This window comes from Calonectris borealis, chromosome 2 (assembly GCF_964195595.1).
Source record: "Calonectris borealis chromosome 2, bCalBor7.hap1.2, whole genome shotgun sequence".
Taxonomy (NCBI): Eukaryota; Metazoa; Chordata; class Aves; order Procellariiformes; family Procellariidae; genus Calonectris; species Calonectris borealis.
The window spans coordinates 132,076,782-132,096,903 of NC_134313.1; the positions used below are offsets into that span (position 1 = coordinate 132,076,782).

Genomic DNA, 20,122 nt, shown 5'->3' on the forward strand with positions numbered 1-20,122 from the left:
GTGTAACTATGAAGGCTTTCATGGACTTCAAAGAGTAAAGGGCTTCTCTGTAGCCTCAGAAGATTGTTCAGAGCTAGTTTCTGTCATGTGGGGAAGAACACTTCCAGTCTCATTCTTCATATGACATCTGTCCTATTTTTCTTCCTGGTCTCGCTGTTCTGCAAGGAGTTATAGGCTCTGTGGTTGCTTCTCTGCAGTTTGGAGGGGCTGAAGCTGGAGAGAGGTACCTTGTCTTTCAGTGTTCCATGGTTCAGTGTTTGGGGAGGGACACCCACACTGCTCATCCAAAACGAATGCTAAGTAGTTTTTTATTAAGAGAAAATTAGCAAAAGACCAATTAATGTCCTGTACATTTCTAAAAAGGACAACATGGCATTTTAAAAAAAAAAAAAAAAGTGAGTGGAGTTTTAAAACAGAGAGGAAAACAGAACTAAAAGAGTAGACCTTATAAATTTTTTTAAATGTCCATGAGGTGTCAGTGTACCTCCAAGAAGAAACCTGGGAGATCAATACTTCCTTCTGAAAAAAATAGTAGGTTGCCTTTATTTTGTAGGGCCTGAAATTGTTTGCAGGAGAGAAGGCGACAACAGCTGAGTGAAGACTCCAAAAATTTATATCTGCATGACTTAAAGGTTGCATTTTCATAATAATGTGTGTGGTGTTTTTTAAACAAGATATGTAAGTTTATTGATGGGTTTCTAGATTTTGGTTTAGTTTACAAAACAATTCATGAATTCAGTGGTGTTCTGTCTTGATTGTCATACATTTTGTGTAGGCTGGTTGCATTAGTAGAGTTTTCTGGGGAAGACTGTACAGCTTGGTACATAAGATATAAACAAATAGGAATATTCTGAACCATATTCTTGACCTTTTGTTACTAAATGTTAAAGTGTTCCTAACATATTCATAAAACTTGGTATATTTATATTTTATAGAAACCTGGGTTTTGTTTTTCATAATGCTTTTATAAAATAAAAGTTACCTTGCCAAAAGGTGGTAGAAAACAATTGGATGCTAGATGTTTTGTGGCCTCATTTCTGCAAAAACTTGAGCAGATACTTTTCCTTTTCATACCTGCATGTTTGCTGAATGGGATTTGGTTATTTGTAGATTGAAGATATCTAAGCCTACGGATTTTTAGAGGCAAGGGTATATAGAAGTTAATTTTCTTAACATTTTAAATAAATAATGTACTGCTCATGTGTACTATGTATTCTGTTTTGATACCATCTTTCTGATTCTGTATTATAAGTACTCCTTTATAAAGCATTTTGTTGGCTTTTAGGAATGCCAAAATTTACTTTGCAAGTTCTCCTCTAGGTGTCGTCTGAATTGAATAAATGACTGATTGAAACCAGTGTTAGGAAGGTTTTTGGAAGAAATGACCCCCAAAATAATCCTGATTTAAAAAAAAAACAAACCACAAGTTTAGCTTTTACATCATGTATGGATGATTGTGTAAAGTTGTAACTACCTTCTTGTGCTTGTATGGTAATACATGAATTGTTCACACATGGATTCTACATGCATTATTGGTTTTGTGTGCATGTTGAAAACTGGGCCCTAAAATTCTGTAGCCTGTTCTTATTGCCACATGCTTTATAAATACTGTTAGTACTGTAGAGACAGTTTGAATACCATAATCTGTGAAATTTCTATGTTGTGAAATATTTACCAGGAGTGATTTATATACTGAATCATGGGAGAAAAACTTGAGTTCTTTGCATAAGTGAGTTTTCGTGTAATTGGAAAGAATTTCTTAAGTGATACACTGATTGTAATAGTGTCCAACTTTGGAAAAGTTCAGGTGTCAAGAAGGCTGTTTCGAGATATTTTAAGGAAGATAAAAGGAATGAAGTAGTTCTGATATGTTGACTATTCTTGATTTTTAGATATGTTGTTGATGAAGGGAGCTCAGCTTATGGGTGCGGTTTTGCAAAGCAATTCAAGCACTTTCTGTCACAGTGAGCAGTTTGAATGCTCCCACTACTTCTGTGTCAGCTGTCAGCCCATGATGAGCTGGCTCAAATAATTCACCAGCAAAATAAATGAATAGGGGCAACTGGATCACACAAGTGCCTGTGCTGGCTCAGGAAGGGGATGTGAATGTGCAAGGATCATGTGGGGAAGGGAGGAGTGAAGGGTCTCTCTGGTGGCCAGCAGTTAAAATCAGACTCATCCACTTCCTCAGATGTCACTTTAAAAAAAAACCCACAACACCCAAACAAACAAAAACCAAACAACCAAATTTCTAGGCTGGTAAAACTTTAATTAGTGTTCTAAGTTAATACTTCATTATATTTTGTGAAATTTAATTCAGTAATGGGCGGCTCAGCTTTTTAAGGAAAGCGCTTTTTAATCTTCTAAATAACAGAATTGAAAAATTGATAGCAAAATTAACTTCTAAGAATAAATGTTGCTTACATACTCTTATCCTGAAGGGATGTATAAGAGCCCTCCTGGGAGCTACTTCCCTGGTGGGCACTGAGGGGAGGACTCTTTGCAAGATTTGAAGCAGCCGGGTAAGATTCTTGGCTGTTGCTGTGTTTCTCCTTGCTCAGTTTTGGGAAAAGCCATCCATTTTGGCAGCTGCAGAAGATTCAGATGAGCTCCCTCATCCCGTAGTAGTGTGCGTATGTGTGTGTGAATATGTGGATTTTATCCAGCTCTGTTTTCCAGAGTGTTTCCAGTTGCCAGAAAAGAGCTCTTTCTTGGACATGAGGGAGGTGTAAGGGATTCCTAAAAACTTCTAGGAAATTTAGCTTCCCCCAAACAGCAAATCCTGATCCATGAGGCAGCTATTGACCCACGCTATTTTAAAGAGAATCAGAATAATTCATATACAGTGATGCTGAGTGTTTACATACTGAAGAGAGAGAAAATACATAAATGTGGTGGTATCCATAGCAACTAGAATTCATTTTGCTCACTTGCATATAGTATTTTGAGTCCCTGGTATGTATGGAAACAAAATCCCACATGTGAGCAAGCCAGCTGAATTGTGTCTTCTGTGGTCGCAGTCTATTCATAACTACCCAAAACTGTATTAAAAGTATTGCACTGGTAGGAATGTTGTATGAATTTTTAGTATTATACTAGTTAAATATTTATCATTTTGTTTCAACTCTCATAACTCTTCTGCAAGAGAGAATCTGATTTCAAAAATCTTTAAAAGAAAACTTTTAAATCTAAAATTAATCCATGTGTTCAGGACCCTCCCCTCCCAAACCCCATCCTGGAAAAAAACCTCTCACCACCAAACCCGCCCCCCCCCAACAATACTCTTCCTGGGTGGGACGGGGAGGGGGAGCCTGGGCTGTAGCCAGATTGTAAGGTTGTACCATCACATGACTAATGAGTAGGAAAATCTGAGCAGAAACTTTTAAAGGCAACAATTTTTCTTTTTTCTTAAGGTTGAGAATTTTAGAGCTATTTAGTATTTCAGCCTCTTCCTCCCCCCCAGTATTACTGACTTCCAAAACTTTCTACTAGAAGAGTTTCAGTAATGACAAAAATGGAAAATAAGTGTTTTGAAGGTGTAGATTTTGTTGCCCTTTTCTTGTTGACAAAATCAGAGCTATGTTTTGAATGGTAGAAATTGTATGGTCTTCTGAGAAAATATTTGCTGCTATCGCTTTATCGTTCTAACTATACTGTTTCCTCTTGATAATGCTTCTTAGTTCTTTTATTTATCAGAATGTTATGCTTATGAGTGAACAGCAGACAGACATTTAACTTTCCTTCCCTAAAATGGCCAGATGTGGGAAGTGTTAGACAGGAATTGCTTCCATGCAAAGTGTCCTCCTCCTGGTGCCCTTCTGGTAGAGGAAAACAGTCTATATTAAATAGTTGCTGCTACTTAAGTTTTTTTTTCCTTCCAAAGTCATGGTCATTTAATCACTGGAGGCCAATGAATGCTGTATAACACTTCTTTGCGTGCATTGCTGTGCTCTATTCTTAGCTTTTCACGGGCCGTTCGTTATTCCTCACTCTTAATTGGTTATATCTTGTTCCCCCTGTGACTGGATTAATGTTTTGTTAGTACTGGCTGCTGAAATCACACAACTGAGTGAGTCCAAGCAAAACATAGGCTAAGATAAAACCCCACTAATATGACTGAAGCAATTCAGGTAACGGACTGCTGTAGTGAAATTTCCAAGCTGATTTTTGCAAATACAGCTAAAATCAAACTTAAATAGGCGTAATTGTCACTTTGGAGTCGGTGGGCTTTCTGACCTTGGCCTACTGAGATATGATCCACTGAGCTTCTTGGATTTTGTGTTTTGTTTTGGGGGCCGGGGGGGGGGAATGCCAACCCTTCCCCTTTAATTCTTTCTTCAATAGTTGAATAATTCTGTTGAAAGCGGATCGGTCTCGTTTATTTTCTTGAATAGTCAACAGCTTATTTTCTTCAATAGTCTACAGCAATTTGTTACTTGAGAACAGCAGCCGATTCTGGAAATGTCCTAAGCTGATGTGAGTCATCACTGAAGGTTTTAAATAGTTGAATGTGATGTTTGTTTCCTCCCTTCCACGGCTCAAAATGGTATGAATCATCTTTTTAGTGTTTCCCAGATAATAGTCTGAGCGGAAGTGGTATGCGTTTCTGACTCAAGTTCTTAAATGTTGGTGGAGCACTCCTAACCACTGCTGGTTTTGGCCATGTGGGAATTCCATAGGAACTTCAGACAAACGTATAAAAGCAAACATTTTGTAACCATGGCAGCTTACCCATGAGGATTCATGTGGTTGGTCACATAAAACTGTGAAAGCCCTCTACTGACTGGCATAACTGACTTGACTTTTCTGCCTAAATTCTGTAAGTGGTGTAGGATAAAAATTCAGTCATGAAAATCACTCTTCAAGTTTGTAGAAGGTCTTGTAGAACACTAGGATTTGTGTTATATTTTTATATGGCTACCTGCTACTGTTCTTATCTGCTAAAATGAAAACGTCTTTTATGAACCTGAATCTAGTTTCATATGCTTGTAGTCAAATTCAGGTCTCTTTGTTCTTTCTACATAACTTGGAACACAACTCAAAAGCGATACATACTCCAGTGTAACTGAAATGGTGCTGAAAACAATTAGTTAGCTAATGAATTTTATAGGGGGGCGAGATGGGGAAAAGGAGGAGAATGGCACATCTGTGTTAAATTGAAGAATGGTATTGGGAGGAATAACCTTGATAGGGCTTGGAAAGGAGTAATTGATTTGTCTGTCATCCCAAGCTCATCAAACATGCTGCAATGACAGCTTTTATATGTCATCATTTAGAGTGGAGCTAGTGATAGAATCAGATTGATTACTTGTCATAGGCAGCAGAGCAGCTCTCATTTCTAGAAATCTACCTGAGTAGTATGGCAATCCAGCAGAGTTTTAATGAGGAAATGATAAACTTTATTCCAGATTTCTTGGCTCCAGCTAGAATTTCCTAATTTTCAATCTCAACATCAGCACTGTCCAGTGCTGAATCTGGGCACGTTGCATTGTGCTGCCTTGGCTTTAAGGGGGTTTCCAGCCTTCAGCAAAAGAACCAAAGTTAAGAAAAAAGCGAAGTGAGATAAAGGTTATTGTCTTGTAGCCCATACAGCTAAATGAGCCTCAGTGGGGAAGCTGACTGGCCCTACAGACCAAATGTAATGTGTTCCTAATCATCTGCTGGAGAGAAATATGCAGGATTAAAAAAACAAACCAAAAAAGCATCTGAATCAGGGAAGTTAGAACTTGTTCTTTTCCCATGTAACAATGAAAGATCACACTCAGGTTGGTGTTTTTTTTTTTGATTAAGCAGCTGGTAGGTGAGAATTGCTTCTTTTCCTTGAGATACAGGCATAGGGAATTGGTTTAAGTGCATCAGAGCAAGAAGCAGCTGTTAAGCTTGCTATGCCATACCTTAGAAAACCGCAAGGAGATCTTCTGATACTCAAGGATGCAGCCTCTGAGAGGCCTGTGGTGATCTTGTGCGTCGTCTGTCCCTGAAGCCCAGACCATGCACTGTATTTGCAAGCCCCAGAATACCAACTGAACAGGGAGAAGCATTTTTGTATGGTGAAAAAAAGACAATGTTATGTTGACCTTTTGTGATGTGGGTTAGGTTTTTTTGTAATAAAGGATGAGCTTGATTCTGTTTTCTCTGCAGAAGCAGTATTGCAGGAAGAAATTCTCAAAGGGGGAATACATGAAATCACTTCCTGTGCTCATCTTTAGAACATGACTATAGATGAGTAGAAAAGTAAGTCAAAGGAGATGTACTAATTCTTCTCAGTGTATGCATGCACCCACGTGCCCAAAGGGAATTCTCTTAGTTGTTTTACCAGCTGCCCTAATACAATTTAGTAGGATCATGTTTTCGTTAATTTATAAGACTGTGTGCACTATTGGTATAAACACTTTCAAGGCAATGTGACAGATGATATAAAACTAAGATTAGGAGTTCTGCAGTCATTTATTTGCTCCAGCCAAACTATCTGTTTCTTCCTGGGAAGAGGTAATTAGCATCGCTTCCTGAAGCATCAGGCTGTCAATACCAGCTGTGACAGTGGCTTGCTGTCTTCCAATGTCTCTGGGTTGTTTTTTTCACTCCACTACTGTTGCGTTCCTGTCCAGTCTCACCTCCCAGCAACTGGTTGGGTAGTGCTAGGAGAGAAGAGTTGACACGTGAAAGAGCAAACAGGGGCTGCTGAGACTGAGCCTTTGATTTTTGTTTTGTTTGTTTCTTTCAACTCTGCTTTTAGAGCTGCTGTGCACAGCTGAAATTGCTGCCTTCGGTAATTATTCCTGGAAGGATACTCTGGTTATTATTGTAATTGATGCCATTTTCAGTGCCAGAAAACAAAATTGGCTGTGGACATGGTCTGAGCTGGAAGGAGCTAAGGAGGCCAGAACTACTCCTGCTATCAGTGGCTTTTCTGCCTTTGCTTTGCCAACAGGTGAAAATACCTGTAACCGATCTGTGGGCCTTACTTTTCGTATTATGAAAACATTTTTTAAAAGCTGTCATACTTGTGAAAAGAACTTAAGTGTACAGCTAATAATTGTGGGTTTGCATCGATTTAGCAAATGCTGAAGTGTTTTGCCTGCTTCTCTCTTTGACTGGGTTGATATTTTGAGATAATATCTTCTCCATTTTCCAACAGAAGTTGTCTTCTGTCACTTACCTTCTCCCAAAAAGAAATGTTGCTTTAAAACCAACCCATCTCCTGTCCAAAACCCACACCACACTACCTGAAGTAGTTTGTCCACATCTATTTGTCTTTCTTTCATGGACGCAGGCTTATCTTAACTACCCATAACAAAGTATGTGGATAGATGCATCTTTTTGTGGTCTCTCTTCCCTGAAACAGGAGTTGTTTTGACTCCTAGTTAATTTTCTAAGACTGACAATTCCACCGTCAGAATTCTGTGGTTGTTATTTTGGAAAGCTGTTGGGTATCATAGCTGCCTTCCGTTTTGGTCAAAAGACAGGGAGGTGGCTGCTATTAAATGCAGCTGATGAATCAATAAGAGCCACCAGCCAGAGAACGTACACTTTTTATGAAGTACCTTGAGAATCTGAAGTCAGACAGACCAGAGGACTTCTATTACGTACTGTCTGTTAATGTAAGAATAGATCGTTGATTTTGATTACAGGGTTGTACTGCAAGAGCATAAAAAGAAAACCCCTGCCAGTAAAGTTAGATCTGGCCTTAATAAAAAGGGAAGTGTCATGGGTGACATCCTAGCTAGAAAGTCATGAGGAAAGATGCTGTTCCCTCATATTACCACTTTCTTTAAAGAGAAATAGGACTCCTGTATCTGCTTTCTGTTCTTTTTTAGGAATGTCAGTTCTTTAGACAGCTTGCTAAACTACATATTTTGCATATCAGAGCTACATCTTTTTCTTTTAAAAGGTATTGATTTATCTTGTACTATGGTGGTTTTAAGATCCTTCAGCCAAGAGTTCCTCTACCAGTATATTGTTCAGGTATATAAAATATGCAAGAAGTCTTAAACAGAAAATTGCTAAATAGATTTTTAACGCTTTTAAGATATTTTATTGCTCTTTGATCAGATTATATTTCTTAAGTATTTTTAAAAGGTTACAGTTTACAAATTTGTACAAATAAAGTTTACATCTTAATCACAAACATGCATTTTGCATTATTAATTTTTCTTACGCTATTCCAATAGAGAAAAGTTAGATTGAATGCTGGATTATTTTTCTTCTTTGTCATATTTGTGTCTCTGAACTGAACAGATGACTATTCAGTTACTGGATTTTATTAATTGCAAAGTTTTATGCAGTCATGTATTTTCTTTGAATTAAGATAGTTCTGTCGATTAATTGATACTATATACTTGCATGAGAAAAAGAAGGAGGTGCAAGGGAAGCTATTTTGCTTTTCCTTGGAAGCAGAAATCTGGAGTCTGGAGGTTAAAACCAGTCTCCTTTGTCTGCTTCCCAGCTGTGCATGTGCTCTGGAATAAACAGCAAAATTGGGAAGAAAGGTAGTAATTTCTTGTTGCCTTAGACCGTTTTCTTTCCTGACTCCACCTCATTCCCTCAGGAGTGGGGAGGAAACAGCAGAGGAGTTCAGATGAGTGACTCACAAGGCTTCTAGAAGTATTGTAGCTTATATTCATGGTGATGCTGAACATTCATCTCTCTCTCTTTGTGTGCGACACTTTAGTAAATATTCTAGGTAAATTATATAAATAGCTGCTTGTACTGGGACATGCCTGTATGCTTACAGCTGTAGGTGTTATAAGTAATCTTTGTCTTCTGAAGAAATCCGTAGTTTAGGTCCTTGTCTTGCAGAGCTGATACAGATTGTTTTTTAAAAAAAAAAAACAATTCATAAGCCTTACTTGGCTTTACATTTTTTCACTTTTACTGGAACCTGACAGAACAATTTCCTTCCTTTCCTAGATCCTTAATTATACAATATATTAAATAAAACCAGTTGGATTAATCTCAGCCTAGAAAAGACTGGATAAATGCTGATTGGCAAGAGAGATCTTTATCTGGGTAGGTTTGTTGCCATTGAATGTGCTTCAGTGAGGTTTTCAGTGTCATCAGCAGTGCTGCTACAGTCCTCTGCTCATCAATTTCTAGAGAAAAGGGTAGATCTGTAGAAAAGGTTACTATTTTTAGCTGCTTCAGAGTTCATGTTTTTTCTGTCTGGTACAGACATGGCTGCTGTCATCCATATTTTAACCTGCAGGCTGCATTGTTGCAATATATTCTCTTTATATGCACCCTATGAAAGACTCTTGGAACTTGATTTACTTAAAAACAAGTGTTGTTTGAAAATTACAATGCTTTTTTTTTATTTGCAAAAAGCTATCATGTCAACACAAAAGCTTTTTTGCAAAAACGCATATCCGTACTATTGTCCACTTGAAAATTCTTTTTATTCTCTATCCATTGCACTCCTTAAAAATTTGAAGTTAAGTATGGAGATCTTATTTTGCTAACAGTTAGATAGTGCGGCAGCTGTCAGATACATCACTCCTTGGAGCCCCAGTAGACATGGCATTCTTTTTTCTCTCCCCCCCCCCGCCCCCAGTTAGGCCATTTTCAACTCTTCTTTCCTACTACTTGTTTAATAAACTTTCTTACAGGAAATACGTGACATTTAATCTGGAAACCTCTGAGGGCTTTGAGGAAGACGGATGCTGATGACCTATCTTCATTTATTTTAAGTTTTATTAAGATAAACTGAAAAAATTTTTTGAGATGCAATATTCTTTCTTCATACCTTTGTAAAGATCCATTATGATTCCTAAAGATTATCTCTTCTTCATCACTGAAAGTTATTAGTCTAGATAATCTGCTGAAAAACTGAAGCCTTAGCTTGGTTTCTTTCAGTAGAATTGTGCATTTTAGCTTTTGGCTTTCAGAATAGCCGTTGGGTAGCATTAGAAACTTGTATTTTGCAAATCAGAGGATACCTTGGATGATTCTTGAAGTTGAAAGAAGAGATGATTAGAGATGGAGTTTCCATTGAGTTGAAGGCATTTCTTTCAATTGCAGGGGGTGGGAGGGGGGAAGATTGAACCTCCAAGTGCTAGTTCATTGTAAGCAAAAGTTAAATGTTTCTAGAACTGGGTTGTCCTTTGGTTATGGAAGTAATTGCACACACACATTCCTAGCATGAGTAAGTTCTCTTTGCTTACTTACGAGGTTTAGATTGCTATCAAGATCAATAGAGTATTGACTCAGTTATGTTGGTTCTTTTTCTGATATAAACTGTGATGTATTGGCTTTTAACTGTTTGACTGTAGTAATGTCACCATTCAAAAATATGTAATGTTATGCAAGCTGTAATATATTAACTTGCTTTTGGAAATAGTTTATATTAATTTTATTTTAATTATAGGTAAGATTTCTAGAATAATTATCACAGTAGATTCAAATATTCTTAACTTCTGAATTTTCGTAATTAATTGAGTTTGAAGTCCTATACTTTTTTACGGTAACTGTTGAATTTCTAGCTGAATTTTTTAAGTGTACTTAGGAGCATTAATTGTAAAGGTCAAAAATGGACCACTTTTAGATAACTTGAACTAAACTGGGCATTATCTTTGTCTAGTAACGCATCCAGTTGGTAATTCCAAAGAAAACTCACGGAACTCTTAGCATTTGCTTGCTATATAAACTTACTGGCTCTTGAAAAGTGTTCATTTACACTGAACATATGGCCTTAGCTAGAATACGATTATCTAACATGTGTGTAGTATGAAAAACAAGTATGCATTTTGCTATACTTTGCTTGTAGACTTAAAATCTGGGGTTATCTTTTTTTTTTCCTCCAAATGAATGTTTACTTATGCAAGTGAACTACAGTGTCTATTCTTGAGCACATTTTTCACAAAGAAAAAGCAAAATATTTTCTAGGTTGTGGTTGCTGTGTTCATTAGGAGACAGTAGGGTGTTGCAGTAGATAAGCCTTGAGAATGTCCATGTTTTTATTTAAACTGTTTTTGCTGTGGCCAGGAGGAGCGTGAGCTGTCATATGTATTCGTGTGAATCTGCATTGTTTCTTTTTAATAAGTGGTTGAAATGCTAGAACAAAGCAGTGTAGTGTACAAACCATTGCTTTTTCATAATTGAGGCCAGAAGTATGAAATTCCAAAACAAATGGACTCTGTATAATGAACAGAATATATTTATAAAGATGTTTGTTAGTCACATGCTGTAAATGAGAACATTTGGGAAATTTGAATCGTATCTGAAATTTCACGGTGAATCAGAAGCTGGTGCTCTGTGTTCTGCCAGCAGTCCTGAGCTCGGGGCGCCCTTGGTTAAGGTACTCTTTCGACCTTCACCTGCATGAAGTGTCAGTAGGTGTGTGTGTTAAACAATTTATTATGTTGCAGTGAAGCTACTGCAGACATTATTTCAAAAGAGTGGTGATGTGAGCTTTTCCTGCCTGTGGGCCCCAAAGGTGGGAGTTCATATGTCTCTCAATACCCAAACCATTTAATATAGCACTTAAACCTGTCTTTCCCTCTGCCTGGATTCATATGTGAAACCTGAGTGCAAATGCTTTATCGAAGGCTAGAAACTTGTTCACCATTGACAAATTCTGATCTTACCAGCCACTGGAGGACGTCAGAAGTGCCTTCGTACTGCACAGCAGGAGCAAAAACCCTCCCTTTGCTCCTGTAACACTGACGCTTATCCAGCAACTTTGACAGAAGCCATTTACATAATACACCCACAAACCAGCACCGCTCAGGCAGATTCAAGCTGAAATATTTATTCAGCAAGTTGTAGGGTTTTATATTATAATTATTATGTTATATTATTATATTAATATTCTTACAATATTAATATTATTATATTTAAATTATACTCGATGTAATTTTTTTCAAGCTGAGGGTATGTTATAGGTCTATACCAGTTGCAAAAAACCCATGGGTTTGGTCACGAATAGCTGCCTTTTTAATAGTCAACTGATTACTTTAAAAGAGATTTTACTTTCATTTCATTTTCAGAGTATATATGTGGAGAATTTCTTGTCTTCAGCGAGTTAAGCGAGGACTGTTTTGCTGCTCTGACCCGTGCCATATGAAAGCAGTTAAAATGCTGGAATTGTTTACTGCCTAAATTGTTAGTCAGCAGAGCCAGTACACCAGATTTCTTTGCGGCTTTTAGTGGAAAATATTAAACAGTCGCTCTTTCTTCAGTTATAAGATTTTTACGTTTTCAGCTGCGTTAGTCACAGAACTGGCGCAGACATAACTGCAAAGAGTGCCCCCCCGCCCGCCCCCCCCCCCCCAAAAAAAAAAAAAAAAAAAAAAAAGGCGGGTTTTTTCTGTGCCGGAGGAAGTTGCAGTGGGAGCAGCGGCTGGGCTCTCTGGTAAGTGCGACATGTGAGCATTACTAGGCGTTTCGTCCTGCCAGGCTGCAGTCGCTGCTCGCCAGGCTGCTGCTCAGTGGGAATGCTGCCGCGGCGCTGGTTTCTGCTCTGCTCCTGCGGGCTTTTAATGACCGGCTGGGACAGCTAGGCTTTTTTTAAGCTGTGCAAGGCTATCTGCTGATTGTATAATTTAATTTGTCAAGGGAAAAAACCTGATAAGCAGAAGCTCTAACTAAAGAGGAGAATCAGGTTGGCACAGTGACAGATGTTCGGATAAAGAAGTTGGCTCAGAGAAGATGTACGGAGTCTGATTTTTTTTCCTTTTTTTCCTCTCCCCCTCAATCTGAATGGAGACTATCATGGGAACTGCATTCACATGGTGATCAAAAGAAACACTTGAGTGATGAACTGCTTTTGCAGAAGAAGTCTAAGGCAGTAATTTGAGCTTTTGTGTGCGGTAGCTTGCTTGTTTAGCTGAAGCATTCTTCCTCAACAGCATTTCTGCCTAACGCGTTCCCTGATGGAGAAGCCACAGCTACTGCCCGGTGAAGGAAAAATGAATGCTCAGCATTGCTCGTGTCCCTGACGGAGTAACGCCGTTTGCGTTGCTGTTGTTTGGGGAGGCTGGATTCAACCGGCAATATTATTCAAGGAGTTCATTGTCCCTGTGATCTGACTCATCGCATGTAAATGTACTGCAGCCGTGCTGTACGTTGCAGATATTTTTCTTGCATGGGAAAGAATTATTTTCCTCTAAGCAGGTCCTGAATAACTGCTGGAAACGAGATGCATTTTTCTGGCTGGACTGTTTTTGACATTGAGAAAGGAAGCTGTAGAATGACAGGATGATCCGAAGGCGCGTTTGTTTTCAGTCACCAGAAAGTCTGCGACGGTTGATTTAAAACTGACCTTGCAGGAGTGGGTATAGCTGCGGCCGTCTCTCTTGGGGCAATTGTTCCTTGTTCTGTCCTCGGTGTAGTGTCTTCTGCAGCAATGATTTCACTGTGGGGGTAGAAGGACGCCGTGGAAGTTGTGACATTAACAAAGACAAATTTTCTTGTGAAAGGACAGCTGTATGCGACAGTGAATGCTGTTCGAATGGAATTGGATCTTGGGATATTTTTATCAACTGCTCCACAGTTTCATTATTGTGGTTTTGATGCCTAGGGAAATTTTATTTTGCAAAGAACAACTTTTTTTCAGCATTGTCTTGAACATCTCAGGGTGTTTACATCTGAAACATGAAGTGTAAGGGGGGATTGGAATGTCCTGTTTTAGATGCTAATACACCAACGGTAGCATTCACAAGTTTGTGAGGGCATGTGAAACAGGTGAAAGTATTTCCTCTATGGTCCCGGTTGCGATACCTGCGGTCTGGTTCCAAAAATACTGTTGCTGGCATTTTTTTGTTTGCTTTTGCTTCCTCAAACGGATCGAATGAGTCGAGTCTGTATTGTTGTTTTGGAGGAGGTGGAAGATGATTCTCCTACATTTATTTCCAAATTACCTCAGGAAAATGTATCTTTACGTCCATCGCCCTCTGGAAACGTGCTGGTAAGGCATGTTGTTTGTTGGCATATTTCCTGCTTATAATACTGTTGCGAATACCAATAGTAATTTTCCTAAGATTAACATGAATATGCATGATGTTGAAACAAGACAAGGTGGTAAAAACTGCCTATAGTAAAGAGGGGAAAAAGCTGAAACTTAGTTGTATAATTAGTATTTGCAAGGGCTCATTCTTCTTCATGTAACTTTATTTATAGTGCAGCAATAACAGATCTCAACTCTTGTATAAGAGCAGAGGATTTTTAGAGGGCTTGGTAAACTGTATAGGAAGTAAATGGTTTTTCCCCACTCCACTCCTCATTCCTCAATGGTACATTTATGCAGTACCACTTTAGAAACTGATGTAATCATTGTATTGCAACAATATGCTGTGTTTATTTTGAGAACTGATAAAGTATATAGTGTACATCAAGCAAGAGCAATTCTAAGCTAAATAAAAAATAGCGTCAGTCATAATCTTGATGTAACTGTTAGATTCAAGTTACCACTTTCTGGAAATGATCAACACTGGGGACTGTGCTTTCATTGCTTTAAATTATTTTGTTTTGTCAAGTTACTGACTGAAATCTTGCTAGCATACCTCAGCAGCTTTCCTTACTTACTAAGAAATCCTGCTATATTTAGTAATAGATGTGTGTGAGTGTGAATTTGTTACCATACTTATCTGATGGACTTTGCTTTCCCACTCTATCTAAACAGGTGAAAAACTTCTAGTAACTTTAGTCACTTGCTAATGTAAAAGGGGTTTGTTTGCTTACATTGTATAGAATTTGAAGCACATAACAACAGTCTTTATTATGAGGAGTTCTCTGTTATAAGGTAGTCTTCTGCCCCACCCCCCTGTGGTTTTTGGTTTTTTGGGGTTTTTGTTTTGTTTTGTTTTTTTAAATTCCATTGACTTAGAGTATGTTTATGTGTTTGAGGTTTTTAAAACTTGGAATTTCTTCAATTCTAAATACTGTTACTGGTTTCTTTATTTCACTGCCTGGGATGTTTTATTTTTGTCATCATCTTGTATTTGTGTTACGTATTAAAAAAACATGTGTCTCACTAAAAACTAAAATGGGGTTATATTCTAAGATGTGTTTTTTCTTCATTTCAGCCACCATTGGTTCAAGCTATATTTAATGGAGATCCTGATGAAGTTCGAGCACTGATATTTAAGAAAGAAGATGTTAATTTTCAGGTAAAAACACACATCATTAGCTTTGAATACATTTTAATTTTGTTTTGATACAGCTTTCTGCTGTACTAATCACTTTAAAACTTTACTAATTTGTGAGCTGTGAATTTTATTGCTTTTATGTAATAGGCAAAGTAAAGCCTATACATACACTTAATACTGGGAAGGAAGAGTGTAGCTTTGTAGATTTGTGTTGATAGTAAAGACCTAATTCTACATTCCTTTCAAATGTGAGTTCTACAGTGCTTGGGTAGCCGAAAAGTTTGTTTATACAGTTGCATCAGACATTTTAGAAAGTTAGACTGGTTAAGTGTGATGTTATGTAGACTTTGATTCTTTTTAAACTAAATGCAGTGTATAGTAGACATTAGACAATTATAAGAAAATAGTCTGGGGTTTCAGTAGGTGGGTTTAATAGTGGATTTTAAAAAGAGAAGCCTAATGATTATATTAATAAGTAAAAATGAGAACTTGTGTTTATAGGTCCTATTTGCGGTGCTGCAAACCCAGACACTGCAGACTTAAAAACTGTACTGAAATGAAATTGAGTTTGTTCCATTGGGTGAAATTCAAGATTTGAACAACATGCAGTTACTGTATTTGCTTTCTATTAAAATTCTAACACGCATGTTTGACACTATGCAAGATAATATAGCATAAACTGTTTGACTAGAAATTGCTTTGGTTATTAAAGCAGACTGACATAAACCATTTAGGGCTTAACACCATGGGAATGTACGTGGCTGTTTCTCCTCCAAATGCATCAAGAGTGATGCTAAAACAAAAGTGATGCTAAAAAGCAAAGGCTAACATCTAGATGCTACATAGTGGCCAGTGTAAGACCCTGATAATTGTTTACACTTTCTTCTTGAGAGATGTAAACCAAAAGCAAATATTTAGTTTGGTATAACAAACCAAGTTGTCATACCAATAGTTTGACATTTAAAAGCATTCTGCAAAATTTATATCTGACCAATGCCAGCTGAAGTATAAGGGACCCCTCCCATTGTCTTGAAGAGCTTGAGTAGGACCCTGTATAAGTAAACTTGCTGTCAAATCTAAAGTTTTGTTTGATAAAGTTGGACTTTTTTCCTCTACTTTTTCAGTAGTTTTGCATGTTCTTAAGCAAGATTGTATGATGGATTACATAATATCAAAAGACTTAATGTTCTGTTTAGTTATGAGAGCATTAGCTGTGTATCCTTCCAGTCTCTTCGTATGTATGCTCCGGTCACATTGCCATTGTTATTTTTAAAAGGTAATTAGTCTGTATTGTTTCATTTATATTCCTCTACTTGTAAGTCAGGTTTAGCATTCATAGCTATACTGCCTGTAAACAAAGTTAGGTTAGTATCTTTCTGCTTTTTTGATTATCTATTAGAAAAGCCTCTGCTAGATTTCAGTATGTATGTGGTAGTGGTTTGGTTTTGTTTTTTGTTCTATCTCAAGTTCTGTCAAACAGTTGCCCGTAAATATGAAGTCAGCAGATGTACTTAAATAGAAAAGCATGTAATTAATTGAGGTCTTTGAAGAGGGATACTTCAGACTGCCAGGTATTTACAATGAAGAAAAATATTGGAGGTAGAATATTCAAAATCTGGAGGTTTTTACTTTTACATCCTCTTTTTTTTTTTTATTCCTTTCTGTGGATACATGTCCCTTTAACAGAACGTGTGTGCATCTTGGGCTAGTAACACCCAAGGTGTGTTTAGAATCCATCCAGAACAAATATGCTATTTTTTCACAGCCACCTTCTTCAGCTTAGGCAGATGCTTATCACACATGACCATTCCTTCCTACCATGGCACTCCTAGTCCTACTACAGTATTTAATATTACATTCACATATATCCCTTAAAACACTGTTTGTTGGGACTAAAAGAGCATATAAATTCTCCCATTGTTTGGTAGAAATGAAGTAAACTGCCTAGTGGATTTTAATTTGTGTCTGTCTCTGTGTGTGTTTTGTTCTTTTCCTTGGGTTTTTCATTTGCTGTATGTACTTGGCTGGAGATAATACATCCCTGCATAGTCTAGATACGAAGTTGTCCCCTTAGTTATGTGTTATAAATTGGTGTGGACAGAGGGAGGGGAAAAAAATGAAGAAAATGAAGTGGTTATGTATATTTCCTAATAAAGAGAAGGATCGCGGTAAACTGTTTTGGTCATTGTGGATTGTATTAGACCAGTGTATATGTTGGATTTTTTTCCACTTCGCTATCCAAGTGCTTCAGTAGAGTTGTTTGAATTCCAGAGTCATTCCCTCCAATGCCTCTGCAGAGTCATTTCCCCATTGCAAGAGCAACTAATTATTTTGCAGCTTGTATTCTAATAGTTGAGATTCCTTCCTTCCTCCCTTCCCCTGAGTTGGACTCTTAACTGGAGACCTAGCAGGGTTCTGCAAATTAATTTTGCCCAGAAGAGAACTGAAGATAGAGCTGTTGTAGGTCTTTGTTGTGACAGGGACATTCATCTAGAAAAGTTGTTAGTGTCTTGATGAAATGTGGGTGGTTTTTTTCCTTCTGTTATCATCCAGCTTCACGTACCTTTTTACTTTCGGGGTACGTTATCTTTAACATTAATCGCAATTGGCTTTAATACCCTTTTAAAACTAAGCGAGTTGAGTTTGTGTATTTGGCTTCCCAAAACTAAGCTGGGGTAACTCTTTGATGTTATGGTAATATCTAAAGATTGCACCCAGGTTGGGCTGTATTAGAGCATTATTCCTAAAACAGATGATGTCTTCTACCGTAGTGTTATATTTAGAAAGATTCTGAGGTGGGTGGCCTTTCGTAACGTGTTGCTGTGTGTGACTGTAAGATGATGTACTGATAGCAAACGGGCTTTTTGAGGAAGAAGATTGTTCTCTGTTCATGCCAGCCTTCCTGAGTCACAGGCTCAGTCTAGATTGAGAAAGTAAGCATTCTGTTCCACTCTGCAATTGTAATCTTTTGCAAAGAAAGAGCAAATTGAGTGTATCCCTAGCTGCTTAAACAGTGGTTCAAAAAGGCTTACCTTCCCTGCAAGTTGGAAGTGGGCAGGTTTTTTTATAGACAAAACTGATTTATAGGAACTTTGATCACATGTATTGTTTAGAAGGTGAACTCTGCTGAGGCTCCAATTAATGGAAAAAACGCAGAGGAAGGGCTTGCTTCTCCCTTCCCTTCCCCAAGAAAGCTTGAGAGACTGTAGCTGCTTGTTTCATGAATCTGGCTTAAATCACACACATAGCATATGTCAAGACTGATAGAGTTTCTGTTATACACATGGCTTTTGCTGTGCTCTGTGTGTTTGTATGTGTGTGTGTATATATATATATATTTTAAAAAATGTTTAAAAAAACCCTACTGTTATTTCTTGGTACCATCCTGAGCTTTTGAGACTTGGCAGTAAGGAAAATCTTGTGTGGTAACTGACATGTTTGACCTTTCTTTATTAGTTAATGGGGATCCTCAACATATCCTGCTCTTGCTGATTAGATTAGTATGGCTGGTTTGAATTTTATGTACTTTTCAGCAGTTAGTTTTAGCTAACTAAATGATTTCAGCATTGCCTTTTATAAATCAGGATTTGTTTGTTTGTTTTTTAAAATTTGGAGGCCTATTACTGTTGCAAACTGTGCTATTTCTGTTTGTAGCCAAAACTTTTATGATGTATGCTCAGTTTAAAAGATCATGAAAATGGAATATTTCATCTCAGCTATTTGTTAAGAATATAATTTTGTGGATGGAATACCAGCTCACTGTCAAAAATGATTTAAACGTTGCAGATCTGACTATTGAAACGATTGTTCAAAATCAGAACAATTTCTCCTCCTCCTAGACCTATTAGGGTAATATTTCTTGCTATGAAAAGTGATACTTCAGGTAATCCAATATGAAGTTTTTATAACCCAATTGCACTTGATCTTAGCTGAGGGGATAAACATCTGATCCTCTCTGGAACTGGTGTCAGTGTGCCCCTTGCTCTCCTCATGCTAAAGCCAAACAAGCGCTCTTTTTGGAGGAATCCCAAAATCACACAGATCTCTCCCAATGTTCAGAAGTGCTCACTGCTCCTGTTTAAAATAGTGATATTGACATACATGATAAGTGACTTAAATGTGAAACACCTGTGTCTTACTTCTTGTTGTTCTTTGAGACTAAAGTAGATTTAAACTATGAAATGTATTTTTAAAGCTGTTTTCTGTGTGAGTTGGTGGTGGCTTTTTTCCCAACACAAAATGTAAGATGGGAAAATTTAAATTCCACATACTGTACCAAGGACTGCAGCAATCAAGGTTATCTGTATGCTTTCTATTCTGGACTATTGGCCATCCGGCACAGCTCTTAATTTAATGGCTCCTTTCTATAGTAAGTAACCAAAAAATAAAATAAAAGCTCACCTGTGCTACTATTTTGGGAAGAAAGGAAAACAAAAGAAAACAAAACCATAGAACCAATCAATCTTGTCTGCCCTCCCTACTCCCCCACCTGTATTAGCAATGAAGTGTTGCCTGTAAATCCCGAGCTTTGTTCCTGGGTCTGGCAAGGGATATGATCCAGTACCACCAAAGTGCTAGGTACAAATAGGAGGGCCAAGTGTATGTATCTGACTTTGTTATTTGAGCAGTAGGATTGCTGCATGGATGACTGTTGCAGTAGAGATGTGGGCTCCCTTCCCAGTCCTGCTAAATGTGGGTTTGCATAACTCCTTGTTTGTGTTATTTGCGTACTAGGAGAATGTTGCTGGATGTCATTCTAGGGTAAGATATGATGTCTTATTTGATTACCTGTTAAATTTTTTAATTTATGTTACTCTGCAGGTCATTGCATAAACTGAAAGAGGAGGAAAATTGGTTTGTTAGTGTAGTGACAAGTCTAGGACTTGTCATACAGCATTGGGTCTAGATACCAGGAGAATTAGATTATCGAGGGTCTCAATTATCCTAGTAATGTAGGAACTAATAATGAAAATTAAAGCACGCTTTAAAAACCAAGAAAGATTCTTTGTAATGCTGGTATTCGTTAGCAAAGTCCTAAA

General features: G+C 37.7%; 1 protein-coding gene across 8 annotated transcripts in view; it reads left to right on the forward strand.

The window, feature by feature from the left end:
- The window catches only part of ANKRD28 (ankyrin repeat domain 28), a 125,416-nt gene that overhangs the window by 30,244 nt on the left and 75,050 nt on the right, over positions 1-20,122 (forward strand). For 3 of the 8 annotated variants that reach the window (XM_075143465.1, XM_075143466.1, XM_075143461.1), the window contains one exon: positions 15,021-15,104. In XM_075143465.1, the coding sequence (XP_074999566.1) occupies positions 15,021-15,104 (84 nt within the window). Of the gene's footprint in view, positions 1-12,269; positions 13,904-15,020; positions 15,105-20,122 lie in introns of those variants that run through there. The other 5 variants (XM_075143464.1, XM_075143463.1, XM_075143467.1 and 2 more) reach the window with 4 other exon arrangements.